Genomic DNA, 22,530 nt, shown 5'->3' on the forward strand with positions numbered 1-22,530 from the left:
GCAGGCTGTGTTCATGCCGCCAACCCCAGTCCTCTCCCTGCGCTCCAACCGAAGCCCAAGCCTCAGCTCCCAGCCCCGCTTGGCCCGGCAGGTGAGCAGACAAGCCTCTCGGGCTGGTAGTGCTGGTCTGCACCGATGCTCTGTGCGGGAATCTCTCCGCTTTGCCCTCCGCACCCCTGTTGCTGTGCTCTCCTTCGCGGCTCTGAAGTTTTCCCCCTCCGCCACCCGCAGTCTCGGCCCGAGAAGGGGCTTCCTAGTGTGCGGAAACCTTTCCTCCTTCACAGCTCCCTCCCACTGGTGCAGGTCCCATCCTTATCCTTTTGTCTCTGTTTATTCTTTTTTCTTTTGCCCTACCCAGGTACGTGGGGACTTTCTTGCCTTTTGGGAGGTCTGAGGTTTTCTGCCAGCGTTCAGTAGGTGTTCTGTAGGAGTTGTTCCACGTGTAGATGTATTTCTGGTGTATCTGTGGGGAGGAAGGTGATCTCCGCGTCTTACTCTTCCGCCATCTTCCCCGCGTCCACTAAGAACTCCTTTACGGCTCTTCATCTTTCGAAAGGACGTCTGGTCTTTGCACTGGGCGCAGGAGGTAAAAAACTGAAGCTCAAAAGCAAAGTGCAGTGATGGGAAGTGGCACACGGTAGCATTTGGGGAAGATGGAGAAAGGGGGCGCCTGGTTGTGGATGGTCTGAGGGCCCGGGAGGGAAGTTTGCCCGGAAAATCCACCGTCAGCCTCAGAGCACCAGTTTACCTGGGATCGTCTCCATCAGGAAAACCAAAGACCCTCCCCCAAAACAGCTTTGTGGGATGCCTGAGGAACTTTCAGCTGGATTTGAAACCCCTGGACACCGCTTCTGCAAGCTTTGGGGTGTCTCCCTGCTTGGATGGCTCTTTGGAGAAAGGCATCTATTTTTCTCAAGGTCATGTCATCCTAGCTAACTCCGTGCTTTTGGGGCCAGAATTTAAGCTTGTTTTCAGCATTCGCCCGAGAAGTCTCACTGGAATTCTATTTCACATCGGAAGTCAACCCAGGGAGCTCTTATGTGTTTATATGGAGGCAGGAAAGGTCACAGCCTCTGTGGGCAGTGAGGCAGGTGGGATCCTGACATCGGTCACACCAAAGCAATCTCTGTGTGACGGACAGTGGCACTCAGTGACAGTCACCATAAAACAGTACATCCTGCACCTGAAACTGGACGCAGACTATAGTTCCACCGCTGGACGGCACCCCCCATCCCCACTGCCCGCACGCAGGAGCATCTGCACATTGGAGGTGTCCCAGCTAATTTGAAAACCCTGAAGCTTCCTGCGTGGAAATCTTTTTGGCTGCCTGAAGAATGTTCAAGTCAACCACGTTCCTGTCCCTGTCACTGAAGCCGCAGAAGTCTGGGGGACTGTCAGTCTGAATGGCTGTCCTGACCACTAACTCAAACCTATCACAAGGCAAGGAAGTTCACCTCCGGAAGCACTGATTACCCAACGCCCCTCCCTCTCCCCTCTCAAGGTCGTTCTTGACTTAAGACACCATCCCGATGGGTTTATTAACAAGTCTCATTTTTAATTCCAATAACACATACCCATCATTTTGGCATTCAGTGCTACATATATATTTTACATAAAAATCCCATTTCTTGAAGAGGATGAACAAATCCTTACATGCTTCTCGTAATATCGTTTTCCACTAAAAGTTTGATGTATTTTAAAGAACATTATTTTTCACTTGTTAAAAAAAATATATATCTTTCAAAGCACTTTACAAAAATTTTACATGTGTTAAGATGTTATAATTTATGGGGTTAAATAAATGCAGTGTACTCTTCAAAAGAAAAAACTTAAAAAAAAAACTTTAAACTATTATAAGGAGAGAGGGCATTTTATAACAGCAAAGTCAGAAATTCCCCATCACTCAGATAATTTAAATTTATCCTAGGCACATAATAACGCAGCTCAAAACAACCTTAACAAAAACAGCCAAAACTTCTATCCCCTCCCCCTTCGCTCGTATGTCCTAACAACTAAAGTTTAACAAAAGGAGGGAAGGAAAAAGATCACGATCTCACAGTCCCAGAATTTTCCATTCCCCCCAAACTTAAAAGCCAACAGTAGCCATAAAAAAGTGAGAAAGTGATGGGTTCTATATGAAGTTACAGATTAAACTGAATGACAGATGTAAAAAATAAACTGAAAAGTTTAACAATGCTTAAAATGAAATCTGCTTATTACAAAGGACAGACTTTAAAAACGTTTAACATCATTTTAGCTTCATCCTTATGAAGCAACCAAGTTAGAACAATGAAAACAATGACTCATTATATTTTTCCTTATTAAACTCCTGATCACTGTTGACTCCCATCCGTTTCTAGTATTCGAATAATGATCTAAACACAGCTCAGATGGAAATAATGTACTTACACTGGCACAACAGGAGACTTCCCAATACTTTATATTTGAAATAACCATTTTTAATTAGCCTATTAAGAATTCAACAAGTCTGTGGGTTAGTTTGCTTTTTGGTTTGTTGGTTTTGGGGTGGAGGTAGGGACTAAAATCAAAACACATTACTTCCAGAGCTGACAATAATATTGTAATATACAAGTCAACCTTCAAATTCCAGATTTGCTTTTTTCAGCCGTGCCTTCATTTTGTTAACAAAAGTGGCCTCCTGTGTGTTTCTATCAAGTCCATTTATAACACCTTCAACATAGAGGAATGATCATTTCTCCCAAGTTCAGCTGGTACGGGTTGGGGAGTGGGCACCATGTAGAGCTGATGGGAGCACTGTCCCGTGGTGCGAGAGTGCAGTTTCTCACCTCACCAGCACCTTCTCTCAATGCCACCTCCCCCAACACAGTAGAGTTTCATTCATAATTTGGATTTTTAAACCAGAAGGTTGTTCTGGTCAATCCAAAATAACCCAAAGAGCTTGCTAAAGTTACATCAATAAGCAGCTTTTTATAGAAGGACTGAAAGAATTAATAGAAGGCACAGTAGCACACTGTAAAGCTTTTTCAGATCATGGTAATCTTTTTGTGTGTATATATGGAACCCAAACTTTCTTTTTTGTTGTTAAAAATGTCTGATGAACAATCAGAAAATCCTTATTTGTCCTCTTTCCCTTTAGTTTTTCTGTATACCATCTCTCGAAAGCTGGCCAGAATCTTGTTTTCTCTCTTTCGTCTCTCTTCTTGGTTAAAGGATGCAAGGGCTCTCTTCTCATCAGCACTATAGATCTGGTTCTCTTTTCGCAGTCGCACAGCCTCCATTCGGCGATGCCTGGAGATAATTTTATTTTTTGGCTTAATTTCTCAGTAATTATTTTCATAGTGCTTCCTCACTAATCCTTTCTTAATACAGAGTAGTCTATTTAAAAAGCCGACAAATAGAATCTGTTTCTGTAATGGGTTAGATTTTCAAAAGATCATTCACTTTATCTGCTGACATGTCCTTTGATTCATTTCTAGTATTCAAATAATGATCTCTGCGGTTCTGTCAATAGGGTGAATGTTATTAATTTCAAATACTAAGGGCCTAAGTCTGGTTCTGTTATTTCTAGTAAAACAACTAGGAACAGGCAAATTATTAAACTTCCTAAGTGATATGTAGACTTGATAGTAGGATAGATAAGATTTAAGTTGTCATCTAGCAGGTGGAACTTCTCCAAAGTTCTAATTTATCATACAACCAAAAGAACCAGGTTTAAATTTACAACTGAATTTTTGGGTGAGTTTTGTGGGTGGATTTAACTTCCTTAGAATTCAGTTGCAGCTCAAAGAAAAGAAAGAAGGGATTTTAGCACAAGGACCAAATCAGTAAAGTATAGGGGTCGAGGCAGAGGGAAACTTTTACATCATCTTCAAAAGATCTGCCTATTTAGAAGGAAAACTTCATGAAAACCTGCCTCTTTTATGTATATGTACCCAATCCTGCACAATCAATTCAAGATGAAGCTTGAACTATACCTAGAAAAACAGAGCAAACTGAGTAAGGAAAAGAGGGGAGAATCATTTCAGGTTAGTGTGAAGGTGGGGGAGTGGCAGGTGGTAAGTCAAGGAGATGACAATGTATTTAGGTTGCTCAGGGTATAGTGAGTAGTTTATCTGGAACGGAAAGTGCCATGTGAATGATGCTGTAATAAACATCAATGTACACATCTCTTAGTACATGGGAAAGATTCTCTTGGATATGTAGGTATGGAGTTGCTGGGTCATAAAATATGTGAATGCTCAACTTTCCAAGATAATGTCGGAATGTTTTCCAAAATGGTTGTACCGATTTATACCACCACTGGCAACACTTAAGAGAGCCTGTGGATCCACATCCTCTCAAATGCTTGGAACTGTTAGAACTTTGAACTTTTCTCTATCAAATGGCTGTAAAATGGTATTTCCATATGTTGATTTCCATTTCCAATGATAACAAACATCTTTTTTGTATGTGTAGGCCATATATTTTTTCCTTCTGACAAATGCCTGTTTGTGTCATTTTCCCACTTTTCTTTTGGATTGTTTATAGATATTCTTTAAATACTCTCAATACTAACTATCAGTTGTGTGTATTACAAGATCTTATCCCAGCTTGGAACTTGTCTTTTTACTTATTTTAAGATGTCTTTTGATGAACAAAAGTTCTTATTTTTAACTCAGGCAAATTTATCAATATATTATTTTATAGTTAGTGCATTTTTTGGGTCTTCTTTAAGAAATGCTTCCCCACCCCAAGATCTAATAGAAATCTCCTCATATTTTATACTAAGAGTATTAAAGTTGTTTTTGATGTTTAACTCCTGATCTAGCTGCAATGATTTTTAAATATGGTGATACGGGGTTCTACTTTCAGCTTTTTCCATACAGATAACCATTTTCTTCCTGCTCCATTTATTGCCTAGTTCATTCTTTCCCCACTGATCTAAAATACCAGCTCTTTCATATAATGAAGTTCCATACATGTATGGCTCTGCCCCTGGGCTCTGTATTTTATTCCGTTGAACAGTTCATTTGTAATGCCACTCTTTCCAAAGTGCTGCAAGCTTCATAATAAGCCCTCATATATGGTAGGGCAAATCACCTTCCTGCTCTTCTTCAGAGAAGTAAGATGGCTATTCTTGGCCCACTAGTCTAACATATAAATTTTAGAACCATCTTATTACGTTTCATGAAAATCTCAGTTGTGATTTTGATTGGAACTGCACTGAATCTACAGATTAATTTTGGAAGAACTGACAACTTTACAATATTGCCTTCCTATTCATGAACATGATACCTCTCCATTTATTTAGGTCTTCTTTAATGTCTCTTAATAATGTCTTATAGTTTTCCCTGTAAAGGTCTTGGACATCTTTTGTGAAGATTTATTCCTAAGTCCTTCATATTCTCTGATACTATTATAAATGTTTTCTTTTTATTTAACTACATTTTCTAGTTCTTTGTTGCTGGTACATAGAAATGCAATTGATTTTTGGGTGTTAACATTATATCCAACTATTTGTTAAACCTTCCTATTATCTGTAATTCATCTGAAGAGTCTTTAGGATTTTCTATGTAAAAAATCATACCATTCACAAAAAATGACAGTGTTATATCCTCTGTTCTAATTCTTATGCCTCTAATTTCTTTTTCTTGTCTTACTGGTCCTTAGATATAATGTTTTCAAATATCAGTCCTCAGAATTCCAAGATTCTGGAGATGCTTCAGGGGTTCCACAAATATTTGCCTCCAATTTCACTTAAAAATGTTTACCCACTTTTAAAAGTTTATGAAGTTCTAAAAAATCCAAAATTCAGTTTGATCTTGGTACTGATACCCTATTAGTTCACTCTCCTTGCTCTTCCTGGGACTTTGCTTTCTCTTCCCAATTTTGTATTCCTTTTCTCACGCTAAAACTGATCTCTGTCATAATCCTTTTCTGCTCTTCATTCTCAGAGTCCAGAGAACTAGAGAGTCCAAGTTCTCTGACTCCACAGAGAACTAGAGGCAAACTCAGAAAACAGGAAACACTGTCCTATGTAAATGCTTTCCTAACTACCAGAATGCCACATTCCTCGTGGGGCAGTGATAAATAGCTGAATTTAACTACATCCTCCGGAGGATAAACTCTCTGTACCAAAATATGGATTAGGACACTGAAAAGACTGATTCTTTGAAGTTGGAGACACAGCCGAGTTGCATACCTACTTGGAATTTTAGACAACTACATTTATAGTAACAAAACCAATATTAAGCCAATATTTATACTTTACTTTTCATTAGGAATGGTCACTTAATGAAAATGTCACCAAAATATAATTTTGGTAGTGAGAAAGGAAACTGACCTCAATGCCAAGAACATACCTGCTACCACTCATTACGTAACCCGAGCATTCAAATGATGCAATTTCTTCACTTGTCAAGCCAATTTCACCTCTTCGTGGGATACGTTTTCCAGCTTTTACATATTCAGCCATAGCTGCACCTTCACCAGGTAACAGAGCATGGCCATAGCTACAAAGTAATACAGAATTCAGAAAAGGTTCATTATAAAAAGTTCATCATCTAAAGAGAGCACAAAAAACCATTTCTCTCAGAGAACAGTAGGAATAACAGTTGCTGGGCAGCATGCTGGGAAGCCCAATGTAAATTACTTCAACTTAACTAGGGAACACTGCACTGTGATCTATATCACTAACCCAGAAATGCAGAGATACTTTGGAAGAATAAAAGAACTGATGTTAGTGAGCATATATTCATGGTTTACAATTATGGATCAATTTTCCCCACAGGTATTGCCTTTATTGCTTCTGCCTCCAGCGAACTCCTTTTACCTTTTCCCTTTAAAAAAAAAGTAAAGAAATAATATATCTCAAATTAACATATTTATTAGACTTATAACCCAATAATAATGCTATACAGTAACAGTTCTCAAATAACTTTCATTCAAGGGGACTTTGAAAACTACCATCGCTTCATTCAATTCATTGAATTCTTCTTGAATAGCTATTAAACTCAAAGCTTGTAATATAAAAATAATCTCTGTTCTTATGGCACTTACATATTAACAAGGATATAACACTAATACAACGTAGAATATGTAACACATTGCACAAAAGAAAGAAAACGGTATGAGGACTAAAGGATTAAAGAGGGGTAGGAGGACTTCCCTGGTGGTGCAGTGGTTAAGAATCCACCTGCCAATGCAGGGGACATGGGTTCGATCCCTGGTCCGGGAAGATCCCACATGCCGTGGAGCAACTAAGCCCATGCGCCACAACTACTGAGCCTATGCTCTAGAGCCCACGAGCCACAACTATTGAGCCCGTGTGCCACAACTACTGAAGCCAGTGCACCTAGAGCCCGTACTCTGCAACAAGGGAAACCACCGCAATGAGAAGCCCGTGCACAGCAATGAAGAGTGGCCCCCGCTCGCTGCAACTAGAGAAAGCCTGCGTGCAGCAACGAAGACCCAATGCAGCCAAAAGAAACAAACAAATAAATAAATAAAACAAAGTAAAAAATAAAGAAATAAAAAATAAAGAGGGGTAGGAATCACACCTACCTGTGGAGGGACGATATCGGGAATCAGCATATGCCCCCTCCTTTTGAAAAGGGCTTTGAAGAATGTTAAGCATTTTAACAGGAAGAAATTGGGGGTAGTAAAGAAATCAGGACTGGGGAAAGAAGGGAAAGCACATTGGGGGAAGAAATAAGGTGAAAGTGCACAGTGAATACAGGGAAGTTTTAGTTCAGCTCAGTTGGAACCTGGCGTCTAAATAAGGGAGTAGAGGAAGATAAGCTTGGAAGAGGACATTAGGACCATACTTTTGGGAAGGTACTTTAGAGATTATAAACACACTCTTACTTACTTCAAAGGTTTATCATCTTGAGAGGCAAGTGTTTTGGGAGCCTCTGGGCCAATCAAATCTGAGGGTTCTTCAGGCTCTGCACAAAAGATGTTCAGAAACATATTCACATTTTGACTAATCAGTTAATTTAATGTTTTACCTGTTCTGAGTCGAAGTCTATCAGAAGAACCTACTTGATCGGTCCTTCCAGGGATTCTCCAGAAACTCTTCTTGGGACTCTTTAGAACTTGAATCACTGGAATCTTTTCTGCTCTTCTTAGACTTCTTTTTCTTATATTTCTTCCTGTAATGATTATAATTTGATATAAATTGATTTAATATTCCCATGCTAAAGGGCATCTTATTTTTTTCAAGGCAATGAAGGACTGACTGAAATGATCTTGATGCTCAGCTAATTCAAACTTATTAGAGAAGAACTTTAATTTAAAAAATCTAACTTATTTAACCAAATCATGTTTCACTATAAAAAAAAGATCCCGGGGTTTCCCTGGTGGCACAGTGGTTAAGAATCTGCCTGCCAATGCAGGGGACACGGGTTTGAGCCCTGGTCCAAGAAGATCCCACATGCCACAGGGCAAGTAAGCCCGTGCACCACAACTACTGAGCCTGTACTCTAGCGCCCATGCGCCAAAACTACTGAGCTTGTGCTCTAGAGCCTGTGAGCCGCAACGAAAGAAGCCACCGCAATAAGCCCGCGGGCACTGCAACGAAGAGTAGCCCCTGCTCACCAAAACTAGAGAAAGCCTGCGCGCAGCAACGAAGACCCAGTGCAGCCAAAAATAAATAAATTTATTTAAAAAAAAAAAGAAGATCCCTAAGGGAACAATAAAATACAGTTCTCATGTTGTAGAAAGATAGCAGAAATAAAGCAGTTTAAAAAATAGCTCTTGGGTTTCCCTGGTGGCGCAGTGGTTAAGAACCCGCCTGCCAATGCAGGGGACATGGGTTCGAGCCCTGGTCTGGGAAGATCCCACATGCCGCGGAGCAGCTAAGCCCGTGCACCACAACTGTTGAGCCTGTGCTCTAGAGCCCGTGAACCACAACTACTGAAGCCCGCGTGCCACAGCTACTGAAGCCCGTGCGCCTAGAAACCGTGCTCCGCAACAAGAGAAGCCACCACAATGAGCAGCCCGCGCACGGCAACAAAGAGTAGCCTCCGCTCACTGCAACTAGAGAAAGTCCGCGCACAGCAACGAAGACCCAATGCAGCCAAAAATAAATAAATAAAATAAATAAATTTATTTAAAAAATTAAAAAAAAAACAGCTCTTACCAATTTGAACATCAACAATTTTCAGTGTAATGGATTAAAATACATCAAATGTCTGAATTCTTGGGTTCATAATGATACTAAAAAACCCCAACTCATTTATTTGAAAACTCATAAAACAAAAAAAGTAAGCAATTATTCTGCCCTTACTATACCAACTATACTTCAGAGTAACCAAATAGTTAATGAGGGTAGGTTTCTCATATAGAATTATTCTACCTAATACATGAAGAAAGAAAGCCAGAAGTAGACCATCACTATTTGGCAATGATATAAGGGACCTAGACAATGACCAGTGATGCCAGTTAATATGACAAAAAGAGACAACCAGACATTATCTGCCTCCTGCTGCAAGTACACAGCACCGCCTATGAAGTATTCCTGCCAGAAACTCAAATCTGAACCTTATCAAGTGTCTAGACCTAACTGCCAATCTACAGGAAATACAAAGGACAGAAAACATGTTAAAAGAACACTGTAAGAATACAACCAGCAAAATCCATACCGCAGGAAACCCTCCAGGACAAATGATTTTGTTTCTGCTACAAAAAAACTGCAGGAACAAAAAGAGAAGGGGAAGCTATCTATTTCAAGAGATGTAAGAGACATATCAACCAATCACAATTTATGTACATTGTCTGGATCCTAATTTGAATAAACTATACCAAAAACTACTGAGAATTGAATGAACAATTACTGTTAAACATTTTAGGCGGGTTAACAGTATTGTACTTTTTTTTTTTAAAAGAATGCCTATCTTTTAGAGAAACTCGCAGCTTTATGGATGAAATGATATCTGGTATTGGTTTCAAATAATGGGGGTGTAGGCAGCAGAGCCTGCCGATGAGTTGATAATTGTTCAAGCTGGGTGATGGTTACGTGGAGGTCCATTACACTATTTTATATAATTTTCTATATTTTTGAACTTTTCCATAATAAAAATTAAAGAAAAAAACAGACGATCTGTGTTTCTTCTTCTTTTCCTTTTTCTTGGCTTTCTTTGCTCTCCTTTTTGTATCTTCATCTGCAAATTAAAGCACATTATAATTAAAAAAATTTTTAACTCTAAAACCCCAATACTCTTGAGTAGATAAATATCTTATTACTACTCTTCCATTTGTTGTTACAGAGAAATTAATTCATTCAAATTCATTCAAACATTTATTTCTACTTGTTAGGAAATGTGCTAGGCACGGGGGACATAGAAATTAAAGTTGCATTTGGTTATATAGGGTATTATTATTAACCTTATTGCATGAGATGATAGTATTGTGGTTAGATACAAAAATGTCCTTATTGTTTAGAGGTGTATACAGAAATATTTAGGGTGGCAGTGTGATATTTGTAATTTGCCTTGACTATCTCAACAAAAAAATCCCTATTTGAAGCAAATACGTCAAAATGCTAACAAATGTTAAACCTGAGTGACAAGTACTGTACATGGCATTAATTATACTACTCCCTTTAGTTTTCTCAATGTTTGAATATTTTCATGATGTGTGTGTTTGGGGGTTTGCTTTCCAGGAGCTCATTCTAGTGGAGAAGACACAGGGAAAGAGGCGAATCTGAGTGAGAGGGAAGCATGGGGTGCTCTGGGCATACAGAGGAGTCTCAAAATCAGGCTGATTTGGGGATAGTGGTTGAGGAACGGTTGACCAGGAAAAGGTGACTCTTAAGCTAGTTCTTTTTAAAATCAGTTTCATTACAAAAGTAATGCATGCCCATCATAGCAATGAGTAAGCCAAGCCGCGTGCAGGGAGAGACCAACATTGTAGGCAGACGGACTCTCTGTATTAAGCGACAGAGTCAAGAGAAAGGACGTGCAGTATCAAGGAGATGGAAAGTCATTCTTAGGCCAAAGAGGATGCTGCAGGAGAGCCACAGGGTACGTGTGATTTGAGAGATCAATTGGGATCTGACTTTACCCTGAAGGCCATGGAGAACTGCAGAAGGATTTTAAGTAGGGACCACCATGCTCAGATTTGTGCTTCAAGAAAGCTCAGGCTTCTAGCAGTGAGGAAGAAAGGTGACAGTGAGGGCCAGGAAACCCAGGTGACATCAGAGGAAGGGGTGCCTTAGTGTAACGTGTCCCTAGAGGAGGCACCCTCTGTCAGTCATCAGCTAGGCATTGTAGGCAGACGGACTCTCTGTATCAAGCGACAGAGTCAAGAGAAAGGACGTGCAGTATCAAGGAGATGGAAAGTCATCCTTAGGCCAAAGAGGACGCTGCAGGAGAGCCACAGGGTACGTGATGCAAGAGATCAACTGGTGTTGCAGTTTTCTTATGACAGGGCTGAAAGTCAGCTCATCACATGAGACGAACTGTGCAGAAGCACAGCAGTAGAGGGCTGCTGCTCGCTCAGGCAATACAGCGCCGTCTCATCCTGCTGTGGTGACCTTTATTTAAGCACTATCTATGTTTACATCTTAAGACTTAAAATTTTAACATTCCAGAAAAGCCAAAGCAGCAATATATGCTTTTATTGATTAGACAAGCAACAGTGGGCTTTCTTGAAGACATGCCGTGCTTCATCCTTGAGCTCACAAGCAGCACAAGGACATCTCCTTGTGTTCCCATCATTCTGATTTTACTAAAGTAGCACAAGGACATTTCCTTGTGTTCCCATCATTCTGATTATACTGAGGTCATTTCATGGATCAGCGCCCCAAGTATCCAGGACTGCCTGCAGTTCTGGCTTACTCGCTAACCCTCGGTCTGCCTAGGGGTTCGTGGGTCACGTCTCCTTTCCATGTCCTCAGTTATTCCTCTACAATTGGGATCTGACTTTACCCTGAAGGCCATGGAGAACTGCGGAAGGATTTTAAGTAGGGACCGCCATGCTCAGATCTGCGCTTCAAGAAAGCTCAGCCTTCCAGCAGTGAGGAAGAAAGGTGACAGTGAGGGCCAGGAAACCCAGGTGACATCAGAGGAAGGGGTGCCTTAGAGTAACGTGTCCCCAGAGGAGGCACCCTCTGTCAGTCATCAGCCAGGAGAGGGCACAAAAAGGTGACTTTTTTGTGATGTGCCGCCCCACAGGAAGTGTGATACATAAATCAGCTGCTGGCCAGAGGGAGTCCCCTATGGTGTACCTTTTTGAAAATTGCACAAAGGTGCCCACTAAGTGTGAGAATCTCACAAAAGAGCTGCTCCACTGGGCTGAGGCAGCCCCCTGTGGCTTGGTTTAGCACCACACGTCTCACAGACTAACCCCAACATGGTTTGGTGCCACATGCCTTGTACAGCTACACACAACCAATCTGGAGTCACACGGCTTAGGTTTGAATCCCAACTGTGTGGCCTTGGGGCGGTACTTATAACCTGCTCTGGGCCTCCATTTCTCCATCTCTAAGATGTGTCCTACAGTGACTGTGTGGATTAAATAGCAATAATGCATATCAAGCACTTAGCAGGGTGCCCAACACAAAGTCAGTGAGTGTTCAAAACTCTTGGCTATCATTGTTTTTAAGAACCTGCTTCTAAAATAAGCTTTCAAGAAGTACAACTAGTTTTGAAGCAAGGCTCACAGAAGGATGTTGGCTTTCTTACCACTGGAGTCTGTTTCAGAATCAGAGTCACTGTCACTATCATCAGAATACTTCTTGTGTTTTCTTTTAGATGATTTTTTCTTCCTCTTTTTCTTGGCCCTTTCTTTTGAATGACTAGACTTCTTCTTCTTCTTTTCTTCTACATAAAATACAAATAAAAAACTAACTTCTAAAGAAGTATTTCTGAGCATCAATTTTATTGTATTAAAAATACTGAAAAGGCATTGATGACAGGCGATTTAAGTCTAATGTTCAACTATTTATAAACGTATTTTTTAAACTTCTCAATAAAAAAGTCCTATATTTAAAAAATACCTTCTGAAGTAGAAGCTGAAGTGGTACTTTTCTTTGGCTCTTCGTCCTCTACTGGTGTATGTTCATCAGAGCTGAATTTAAAGAAAACTGTAGTAAGAATCAGGAAAGTGATAAAATATGGACCACGGAGTATAAAAATACATACTTAAAAATTTTCAGTAACAAACTGATTGTCCAAGAACCATTCAAAGCCAGCACCGGACTGCTTTTGTAACAGTACAGCTTATCGGCCAACCACCTTCATAATAGTAGAATAATCATTTACATTTGCATAAAGCTTTCGAGTTAACAAAATGCTATTCACACTGAAAGCAGCATGAAGGATTTATATTTTCGAAGAAACCACAAGGCAAATGCAGGGAAACAGGAACCATAAGAGAAGAGGAGAGAAACTGGAGACAAGAAGGCTGAGGCAAGACTTCATAATTTCATTCTACCTGTGGAACAGACATACGGTAGAGCAGCAACTGTTCTGTCTCCCCAGAGCAAGAATCTAACACACTACAGCTACAGAGATTTCATCCTGTTGTAAGAGAATTCTGAAAATGAGTGTTATTAACATTCTACAATAGCTTAAAAAGGGAATTTCCATATCACAGTCTTTTCCTCTGAAGATCACACCTGGAATAATTTAGAAATTGCCTAGAAAATTATTTTTAGGATTCCTTTCAACTCTAATTCTTTGAGTATTCTTTTAAAATAAATAAATTTATTTATTTATTTTTATTTTTGGCTGCGTTGGGTCTTGTTGCTGCGCACGGGCTTTCTCTAGTTGCGGCGAGCAGGGGCTACTCTCTGTTGTGGTGTGCGGGCTTCTCGTTGTGATGGCTCCCCTTGTTGCAGAGCACAGGCTCTAGGCACGCAGGCTTCAGTAGTTGTGGCTCATGGGCTCTAGAGTGCAGGCTCAGTAGTTGTGGCACACGGGCTTAGTTGCTCTGCGGCACATGGGATCTTCTCGGTCCAGGGCTCGAGCCCATGTCCCCTGTATTGGCAGGGAGATTCTTAACCACTACGCCACCAGGAAGCCCTCTTTGAGTATTTTAAAGGCATCTGTTAGAACAAGTTTCAGTATCTCAACATAATAAAAACAATATATGACAAGCCCACAGTTAACATCATACTCAATGGTGAAAAGCTAAACAAGACAAGGATATCCACTCTCACCACTTTTATAACATAGTATTGGAAGTCCTAGCCAGAGCAATTAGGCAAGAACAAGAAATAAAAGGCACCCAAATTGGAAAGGAAGAAGTAAAACTGTCCTTATTTGCAGATGACATGATATTATATATAGAAAATCCCAAAGACTCCACCAAAAGACTGTCAGCACCAATTAATGAATTCAGTAAAGTTGCAGGATACAAAATCAATACACAGAAATTCGTTGCATTTCTATTCACTAATAACGAATTATCAGAAAATGAAACTAAGAATACAATTCCATCAAAAAGAAAAAAATACCTAGAAATAAATTTAACCAAGGAGGTGGAAGACTTGTACACTGAAAACTATAAGACATTGATGAAATAAATTGAAGAAGACACAAAGAAATGGATTTTCTATGCTCACAGATTGGAAGAATTAATATTGTTAAAATATCCATACTACCCAAAGCAATCTACAGATTCAATGAAATCCCTACCAAAATTCCAATGGTATTTTTTCACAGAAATAGAACAAACAGTCCTAAAATCTGCATGAAACCACAAAAGACCCTGAATAGCCAAAGCAATCTCGAGCAAGAAGAACAAAGCTCGAGGCATCATGCTCCCTGATTTCAAACTATACTACAAGGCTACAGTAATCAGAACAGTATGGTACTGCCATAAAAACAGACATATAGATCAATGGAACAAAACAGACAGCCCAGAAATAAATCCATGTATATATGGTCAATTAATTTATGATAAAGGAGCCAATAATATACAATGAGGAAAGGACAGTCGGTTCAATAAATGGTGCTGGGACAACTGGATAGCTACATGCAAAAGAATGAAATGGACCACTATCTTACACCATTACACAAAAATTAACTCAAAATGGATTAAAGACTTGAATGTAAAACCTGAAACCATAAAACTCCTAGAAGAAAACATAGGTGGTAAGCTCCCTGACATAGGTCTTGTCAATGATTTTTTGGATTTGACACCAAAAGCAATGGTAACAAAAGCAAAAATCAGTAAGTGTGACTACCTCAAACTAAAAAGCTTCTGCACAGCAAAGGAAACCATCAACAAAATGAAAAGGCAACCTACTGAATGGGAGAAAATATTTGCAAATCATATCTGATGAGGGGTTAATATCCAAAATATATAAAGAATTCATACAACTCAATAGCAAACAAACAAACAATGTGATTTAAAAATAGGCAGAGGATCTGAATAGACATTTTTCCAAAGAAGACACACAGATGGCCAATAGGTACATAAAAAGATGCTCAACATCACTAGTGATCAGGGAAATGCAAATCAAAACCAAAATGAAATATCACTTCACACCCGTTAGGATGAATATTATCAAAGAGACAGGAGATAACAAGTGTTGGTGAGGATGTGGAGAAGAGGGAACACTTGTACCCTGTTAGTGGGAATATAAATTGGTACAGCCATTATAGAATCCAGTATGGAGGTTCTTCAAAAAATTAAAAATTGAACTACCATATAATCCAACAATCCCACTTCTGGATATATATCTGAAGGAAATGAAATCAGCATCTCAAAGAGATATCTGCATTCTCATGCTCATTGCAGCATTATTTACAATAGCTAAGATATAGAAACAACCAAATATCCATGAACAGATGAATGGATAAAAAAGAACTGTGAGAAATATACACACACACACACCACAGTAGAATATTATTCATCCTTAAAAAGGAAAGAATCTTGCCATTTTAGACAACATGGATGGACTGTAAGGGCATTTGCTAAATGAAATAAGTCAGACAGAGAAAGACAAATATCATATAATCTCACTTATATGTGAACTCTAAAAAACAAAAAACAAAAAACCAGCAAGCTCACAGATACAGAGAACAGAATGACGGTTGCCAGTGGGTGGGGCATGGGTAAAATGTGTGAAGGGTATAAAAAAGTACAAACTTCTAGTTATAAAATAAATAAGTCCTGGGGATGTAATGTATAGCATGGCAACTACAGTTAATAATACTGGGGCTTCCCTAGTGGTGCAGTGGTCAACAATACGTCTGCCAATGCAGAGGACACGGGTTCGAGCCTGGTCCGGGAAGCACGTGCCGTGGAGCAACTAAGCCCATGCACCACAACTACTAAGCCTGCGCTCTAGAACCCGTGAGCCACAACTACTGAAGCCCGCACGCCTAGAGCCTGTGCTCTGCAACAAGAGAAGCCACTGCAATGAGAAGCCCGCGCAGCGCAACAAAGAGTAGCCCCCGCTCGCCGCAACTAGAGAAAGCCCATGCACAGCAAAAAAGACCCAACTCAGCCAAAAATTAAAATAATAATAATACTGTATTGCATATTTGCAAGTTGCTAAGAAAGTAAATCTTAGAAGTTCTCATCACAAGAAAAAAAATTTTATAACTATGTATGGTAATGGATGTTAACTAGACTTATTGTGGTGATTGTTTTGCAATATATACAAATATCAAATCATTATGCTGTATGCCTAAAACTAATACTGTATGTCAATTATACCTCAATAAAAAAAATAACAGGTGGTGGGAAAAATAATTTTTTAAGAAGAAAAAAGAACTTTCAGATAATAATGCTTTATCACCCTGTTACAAATAACAGGTTTACCTGTCAAGCACATTGTCTCAACTCAATCTAAAGAAAACACAGAAATAAAGGAGAGGGAAGAAGCAGCTTATGAACAACACCAAAGAGAAAAAAAATAGGCAAAAAGAAAAAGCATTAGGCCTTCAACAATACTGTATGCAGGAAACTAAACAATATCAGTATCTTCATTAAAAAAACGCTTTGTAATGCTAATGTATGACATGCAATCAGTTATGGGATTGCGAAAAAATAATTCAAAAGAATATAAATGTATTTGTTTCAACACTGAACCCTTCTATGAATAGGAAATTAGCACCTCATGAATTACAGCTTAAAGAGAACAATTAGCATGCTAAAATCCACTAGGAGCATGTTTTAATCCTTAGGTATGTTCAATTTTTTTAAAACTTAAGGAGTAGAATAGCATAAATCACAAGAAAGAGGAAAAAAAAGAGCAGTAGTTTAAAGTTCTTAACAAAAAATTTGACAATAGACTCTGGATTTAAACAAATGTTGCATTTAAAAAATACATTTTTAAATCACTTACTCTGGTTCTGGATTCTTTGGAGAAAGTCCCCATACTTCAGGAGCTCCCAATTCTCCAATCCTCTCTCTCTCACTTAATCTCCTAGAAGAGATAAGCAGGTAAATTATAACACCATGGCTAAACTGTTTCCTAAATATATAATAAAAGTCAAAGGAGTCCAGTTAAGTTCCATTTTCCCTTTACAGTTTAAACTTTAAACTAATAAAAACTTGGTTTAAATGTAAACTCAACACTTAGGATCTGATGTTCTGACAGTACTATCAAATGGTACAGACTGCAGACAGCCTGACAGGCCAGGCCAGAAATTCAGCCTGGGAGGCTGTCGAGTGTGTCCCTTCCACCGCATGCATGACATAGCTCCTAATTGCTCCTTTCACCTTCTACAATATGTGACAGAGACAGTCTTACATTTGGAAATAACTTCATTTGTTTATGTATCCTTATGAAAGTAAAGAGAATTCTCTACTTTTGATAAGGTCAAAACTTCTGTTTTCAGAAACTCAGGAATTAATGAAGAAAATAACAACAAAGCATTAGAAGTAGAAAATAAAAGGAGCTCTGAAAGTGAAAGAAAAGTTTTATTTGACAAAAACTGTACTCAATGAGATACAGCACTTGTTTTCTCTGATTTCCCTTTAATTCCTTTTTCAAAAAGGAGTAAATCCTCTATCTACTCTTGGAAGACACAAAATTTTTTGTTTTGTCTTATGTTTGTGATTTCTTCTCTTAATTTTTGATATTACTTATAAACACACACACAAAACACAAAACAACTGAGGCTTAATTCCTCAAAGTTTAGCTGCTGTGATGCTACTTGTTTAAAAAAAACCTTACAAAATAAATATAATTGGTTTGATTTTTTTAAAAAAAATTATTTTCCTTCTTTATTCAGGGTAAAAGGTGTAATCAGGCAGAGTCAGACTCAGGTTTCCCACTTGAAGTAACATGGACCTGGAGTCTGTCATACAGAGTGAAGTAAGTCAGAAAGAGAAAAACAAATACCGTATGCTAACACATATATGTGGAATCTAAAAAAAAAAAAAAAAAAAAAAAAGAATGGTCATGAAGAACCTAAGGGCAGAACGGGAATAAAGAAGCAGACCTACTGGAGAATGGACTTGAGGACGAAGTGAGAGAGTGGCATGGACATATACACACTTCCAAATGTAAAACAGATAGCTAGTGAGAAGCAGCCGCATAGCACAGGGAGATCAGCTGGGTGCTTTGTGACCACCTAGAGGGATGGGATGGGGGGGGTGGGATAGGGAGGGTCGGAGGGAGACGCAAGAGGGAGGAGATATGGGGATATATGTATATGTATAGCTGATTCACTTTGTTATAAAGCAGAAACTAACACACCATTGTAAAGCAATTATACTCCAATAAAGATTAAAAAAAATCTAATAAGGGACATACTTATAGCCAAATTTTGAATATATACATATAGGACAAAGAATGCCTAACAGGCTGAAAAAAGCAAGCAATCAAGTTCTTATCCCTCCCACCACCTGACTTCATCTGTACTCTTAAGATAAATTATTTATCTTCTAAATGTACAAATGCAAATTTCATCCAAGGAATTCTGACATCTTTTGGTGAAGAATGTCTAATAAGAAAACTGGATGCTTTTTGATCGACACAGCCTGGGGGTAACTTTCTGGAAATTCTAATTTGGAAAAGTAGGTCTCCAACCTAACTCAGGACTGTTTGTACTGTTTCTGCTCCCATGCCCAGAACACTAACAGCTAACACTTAAGGAGTATTTATTATGTTCCAGGCACTAAGTCATTACAACTCTTAAAAAGCTTTCGTGCTATTTTATCCCCTTTTAAATGGTGAAGAAATGAAACTCAGAGAGGTTAAGTGCCTTGCCCAAGGTCACACAACTATTAAGCAGCAAAGGATGGCTTCAAACTCAGGCAGTCTGATTCTGGAGCCTGTCCTCTTCATCACTACATTTTACTACCTCCCACTCCTGGAAGAAAAAGATTCATGAAGACATCTCTCACCTGTTGGAACCTTAACCTGCTCCTAAATGCCTGTTATACTTTTTAATTTCTTGGTTTTTAAAAAACACATACAGTGTGGTAAAGCACTCAGTACAGTAACTGATACACAATTTAACAACCAATAAGTGTTAGATATTAAGACTTACAAAGCATATAATAACTATATATGAAGTATAACCTTTAAAAATTGTGAATCACTATATTGTACACCTGTAACTTAAAACACTGTACATCAACTATAATTCAATTTTTAAAAAGTAAAAAAAAATTTTTTTAACTTACAAAGCAATAATTATAACCCTTCTCCTTTCTCCTTCTTAAACTATTCATTTTCCACTCCAATACTCAGTCTCATTAGAGGAGATCTGATCTCACCCTGACCTAATTTCTCATGGTCAAGATTGAGACCACTTAACAAGATCTTTCTTAGTGTAGTCCAATCTACAGTTTAGCAGGTCACTTTTTCTACATTTATTCAAACATCTTGTTTCAGAGGTTTTCCTCCCCTCCAATTTAAGCCTTAATCTCAACCCTCCCCAAATCGCTACAAAACAATTCCACTCACTTACCCTATCATCTCAAACCTGTTCGATCATTCAACAAGCAAAAGTTGCGCGCCTACAAAGTGCTAGGCACTGTGAATTTTGTGATCAATAAAACCGGGCTCCTACTTTCCATGAGCTCAGTCTAGTGGGGAATAAAACATGCTCACGAATGATAACGACACACCAAGTAAATGCTATAATTCCGGGACGTCTGAGGCTCTTGGCCATGTCCGCTACAAGCCAGGAGGCAGGAGGGGGTTGCGGGAGGCCAGCGCACTAGATGAAGGGGCCCGGGGATGAATGAAAACCTAGCGTAGAAAAGGCGAATAAGCTGTTATCGTGGGTGGACTGAAGGAAGGGATGAAAATGGGCGCAAGTCAGGGAGAGAGAGCGAAATGGGTATAGTCGGGAGCAAGATGAACGATAAATCGGACACTAAAGGCTGGTGGGCTCACGAAAGATAAGGTACGTTCGTCTCACTCACTTCTGCCGCAAGCTCTCTTCCCTCTCCTTGTCCAGGAGGCTAGGCCATGGCTTGTCGCTCCCGTAGGGGCGTGAGTAGCCGCCATAATAGGCGGACGAGGAGGCAGAAGCGAAAGGGGCGCCCCGCGGCGCGGAGGGCCGCTCTCGAGAGCGTGACCGCGAGCGGGAGCGGTAGGACTGGTTTCGGGAGCCTTGGTTGGGGCCACTCAGTTGATGGCTAAGGCCATTCCGGTCCCCGGACCGAGAGCAAGAGTGCGAGCGAGAGCGGCGGCCCCGCGGGGAGCGAGAGGATTTGCTAGGCTTAGGGCTCTTCGAAGAACTGCGACGCTTCTTCCCCCCGGAGCCCGAGGCCTCCCACTCCGGGCTGCGGGAGCCAGACACCGGAGCCATAGCTGTTGCTGGGTCCCCGAAGCCGTGGGAGAAGGGGGCGCTCTCGCGAGCTGGGAAGATATCCGTTGCCTTGGCTCCCAGGACCAGCAGGCGCGACACCAACCGAGCCCGAGAAAACCTTGGAAACAGTTCCGAGTACGTCGGCAAATTCCTTCCCCGGACGTAGGCGGTCCTGCCAATGGGACGGGATGTGTGTATCCGTATAAAGAAGCCGGTGGGGCAACTAGGTCGGCTCATCCTTCGGGTTCCGACTGAGGCTGCTCAAATCTAAGCTCTACTGGAGACCTTGTACTTTTTTTTTTTTTTGGCGGTACGCGGGCCTCTCACTGCTGCGGCCAGTGAGAGGCGCTCCGGACGCGCAGGCTCAGCTGCCATGGCTCACGGGCCCAGCCGCTCCGCGGCGCGTGGGATCCTCCCAGACCGGGGCACGAACTCGTGTCCCCTGCATCGACAGGCGGACCCTCAACCACTGCGCCACCAGGGAAGCCCGAGACCTTGTACTTTTTTCAGCTTTGAGTTGAAATAGTTGAAGGGAAGGACGACAGGCCACAGGACACATGTCACTGAGCGGCCGTATGAACAATAAGTACGTTGTAACTAAATAAGTAAATGTGTCTATGTATGTATGTATAAGTGCGCGTGCACGCGCGCGTGCACACACACACACACACACACACACGTCTTTTTTCTTTACAATTCCAAGCAAATTAAAGGGGGTTTATCTAAATTGGTGGAGAGCTACAATGTCTAAGCCCCACATTGGCCAGTTAGCTTAGAGGTCACAAATTCTGTATTACTGATTTGAGCCTGTTAACATTCCAGTTAGGTTCGCAGCACAGAGGAAAACTGCATATTTACCCCTCAGCCACCCATCGCCACCAATGTGCTCCAGCAAAAGGAATTTATAATCCTCTCCTTGTCTATCTCCTTAAACTAGTACCATCATATGTGAGGACAAAAAAAAAAGTGTTGCCTGCCATACCAATAAACTAGGACTGTTGCCCTCCCTCAAGCCACCAGCCGCTGCAGCCGCCTTGACCCCCACACCCTAACCCTGAGGGGAATTCAGGGTGTTGAAAAAACAGGATAGTGGCCCTAGATAGGGAAGATGCATATCTAAGGAATAATTGCAATGAGCCCAGACTTTGGCATCTTCCCATACAGAGAAAAGCACTAAAGTCATTAACTTGAGATGTCTGGTTGTTTTGTGATTAGCAGTAATCTTTTGATGTTCAACTACAGGTTTTTTGTTTTTGTTTTTCAGCAAAAACTCCTATAAATGGTGCCTCTTCCCTTACCACTTCGGAACAGTTCCTCAGAGCTCTCCGAGAGGCTGTCTCCCAGGCTATAGCCCTCAGTAAGGTCCCCAAATGAAACATAACTGGCAACTTTTGGGTTGTGTGTTTTTCTTCAGTCGATATATACTAGCTCAGCAATACATGGTTAATGGTCATTATTTCTATTCATTTTATACTGTTTTAAATGAAAGAGCATTAAGACACTAATTATACTAATTTTTAAAATTTATTTAAAAAATTTTATTGACATATAGTTGATTTACAATATTATATTAGTTGTATCTCATGGTTTTGATTTGCATTTCTCTGATGATTATCAATGTTGAGCATCTTTTCATGTGTCTGTTGGCCATCTGTAGGTGTTCTTTGGAAAAATGTCTGTTCAGGTCCTCTGCCCATTTTCCAAAATATTTATTTATTTTTGGCTGCATTGGGTCCTCATTGCTGCACAGGCTTTCTCTAGTTGTGGTGAGCGGGGGCTACTCTTCGTTGCAGTGCCCATGCTTCTCACTGCAGTGGCTTCTCTTGTTGCAGAGCAC

General features: G+C 40.3%; 1 protein-coding gene across 1 annotated transcript; it reads right to left on the minus strand.

Moving 5' to 3' along the window:
• Positions 1 to 1,534: 1,534 nt before the first annotated feature.
• NKAP (NFKB activating protein) lies at positions 1,535 to 20,842 on the minus strand. The gene is made up of 9 exons (XM_032621007.1): positions 20,305 to 20,842; positions 17,267 to 17,347; positions 12,962 to 13,032; positions 12,648 to 12,785; positions 10,061 to 10,124; positions 8,005 to 8,114; positions 7,832 to 7,907; positions 6,324 to 6,473; positions 1,535 to 3,270 (listed from the first exon to the last, which is right to left on the minus strand). Exons 1-9 carry the CDS (start codon positions 20,691 to 20,693, stop codon positions 3,096 to 3,098), a joined length of 1,254 nt encoding a protein of 417 aa, XP_032476898.1. The 5' UTR covers positions 20,694 to 20,842; the 3' UTR covers positions 1,535 to 3,095.
• Between the last annotated feature and the right edge of the window lie 1,688 nt (positions 20,843 to 22,530).

Source organism: Phocoena sinus, chromosome X (assembly GCF_008692025.1).
Source record: "Phocoena sinus isolate mPhoSin1 chromosome X, mPhoSin1.pri, whole genome shotgun sequence".
Lineage (NCBI taxonomy): Eukaryota > Metazoa > Chordata > Mammalia > Artiodactyla > Phocoenidae > Phocoena > Phocoena sinus.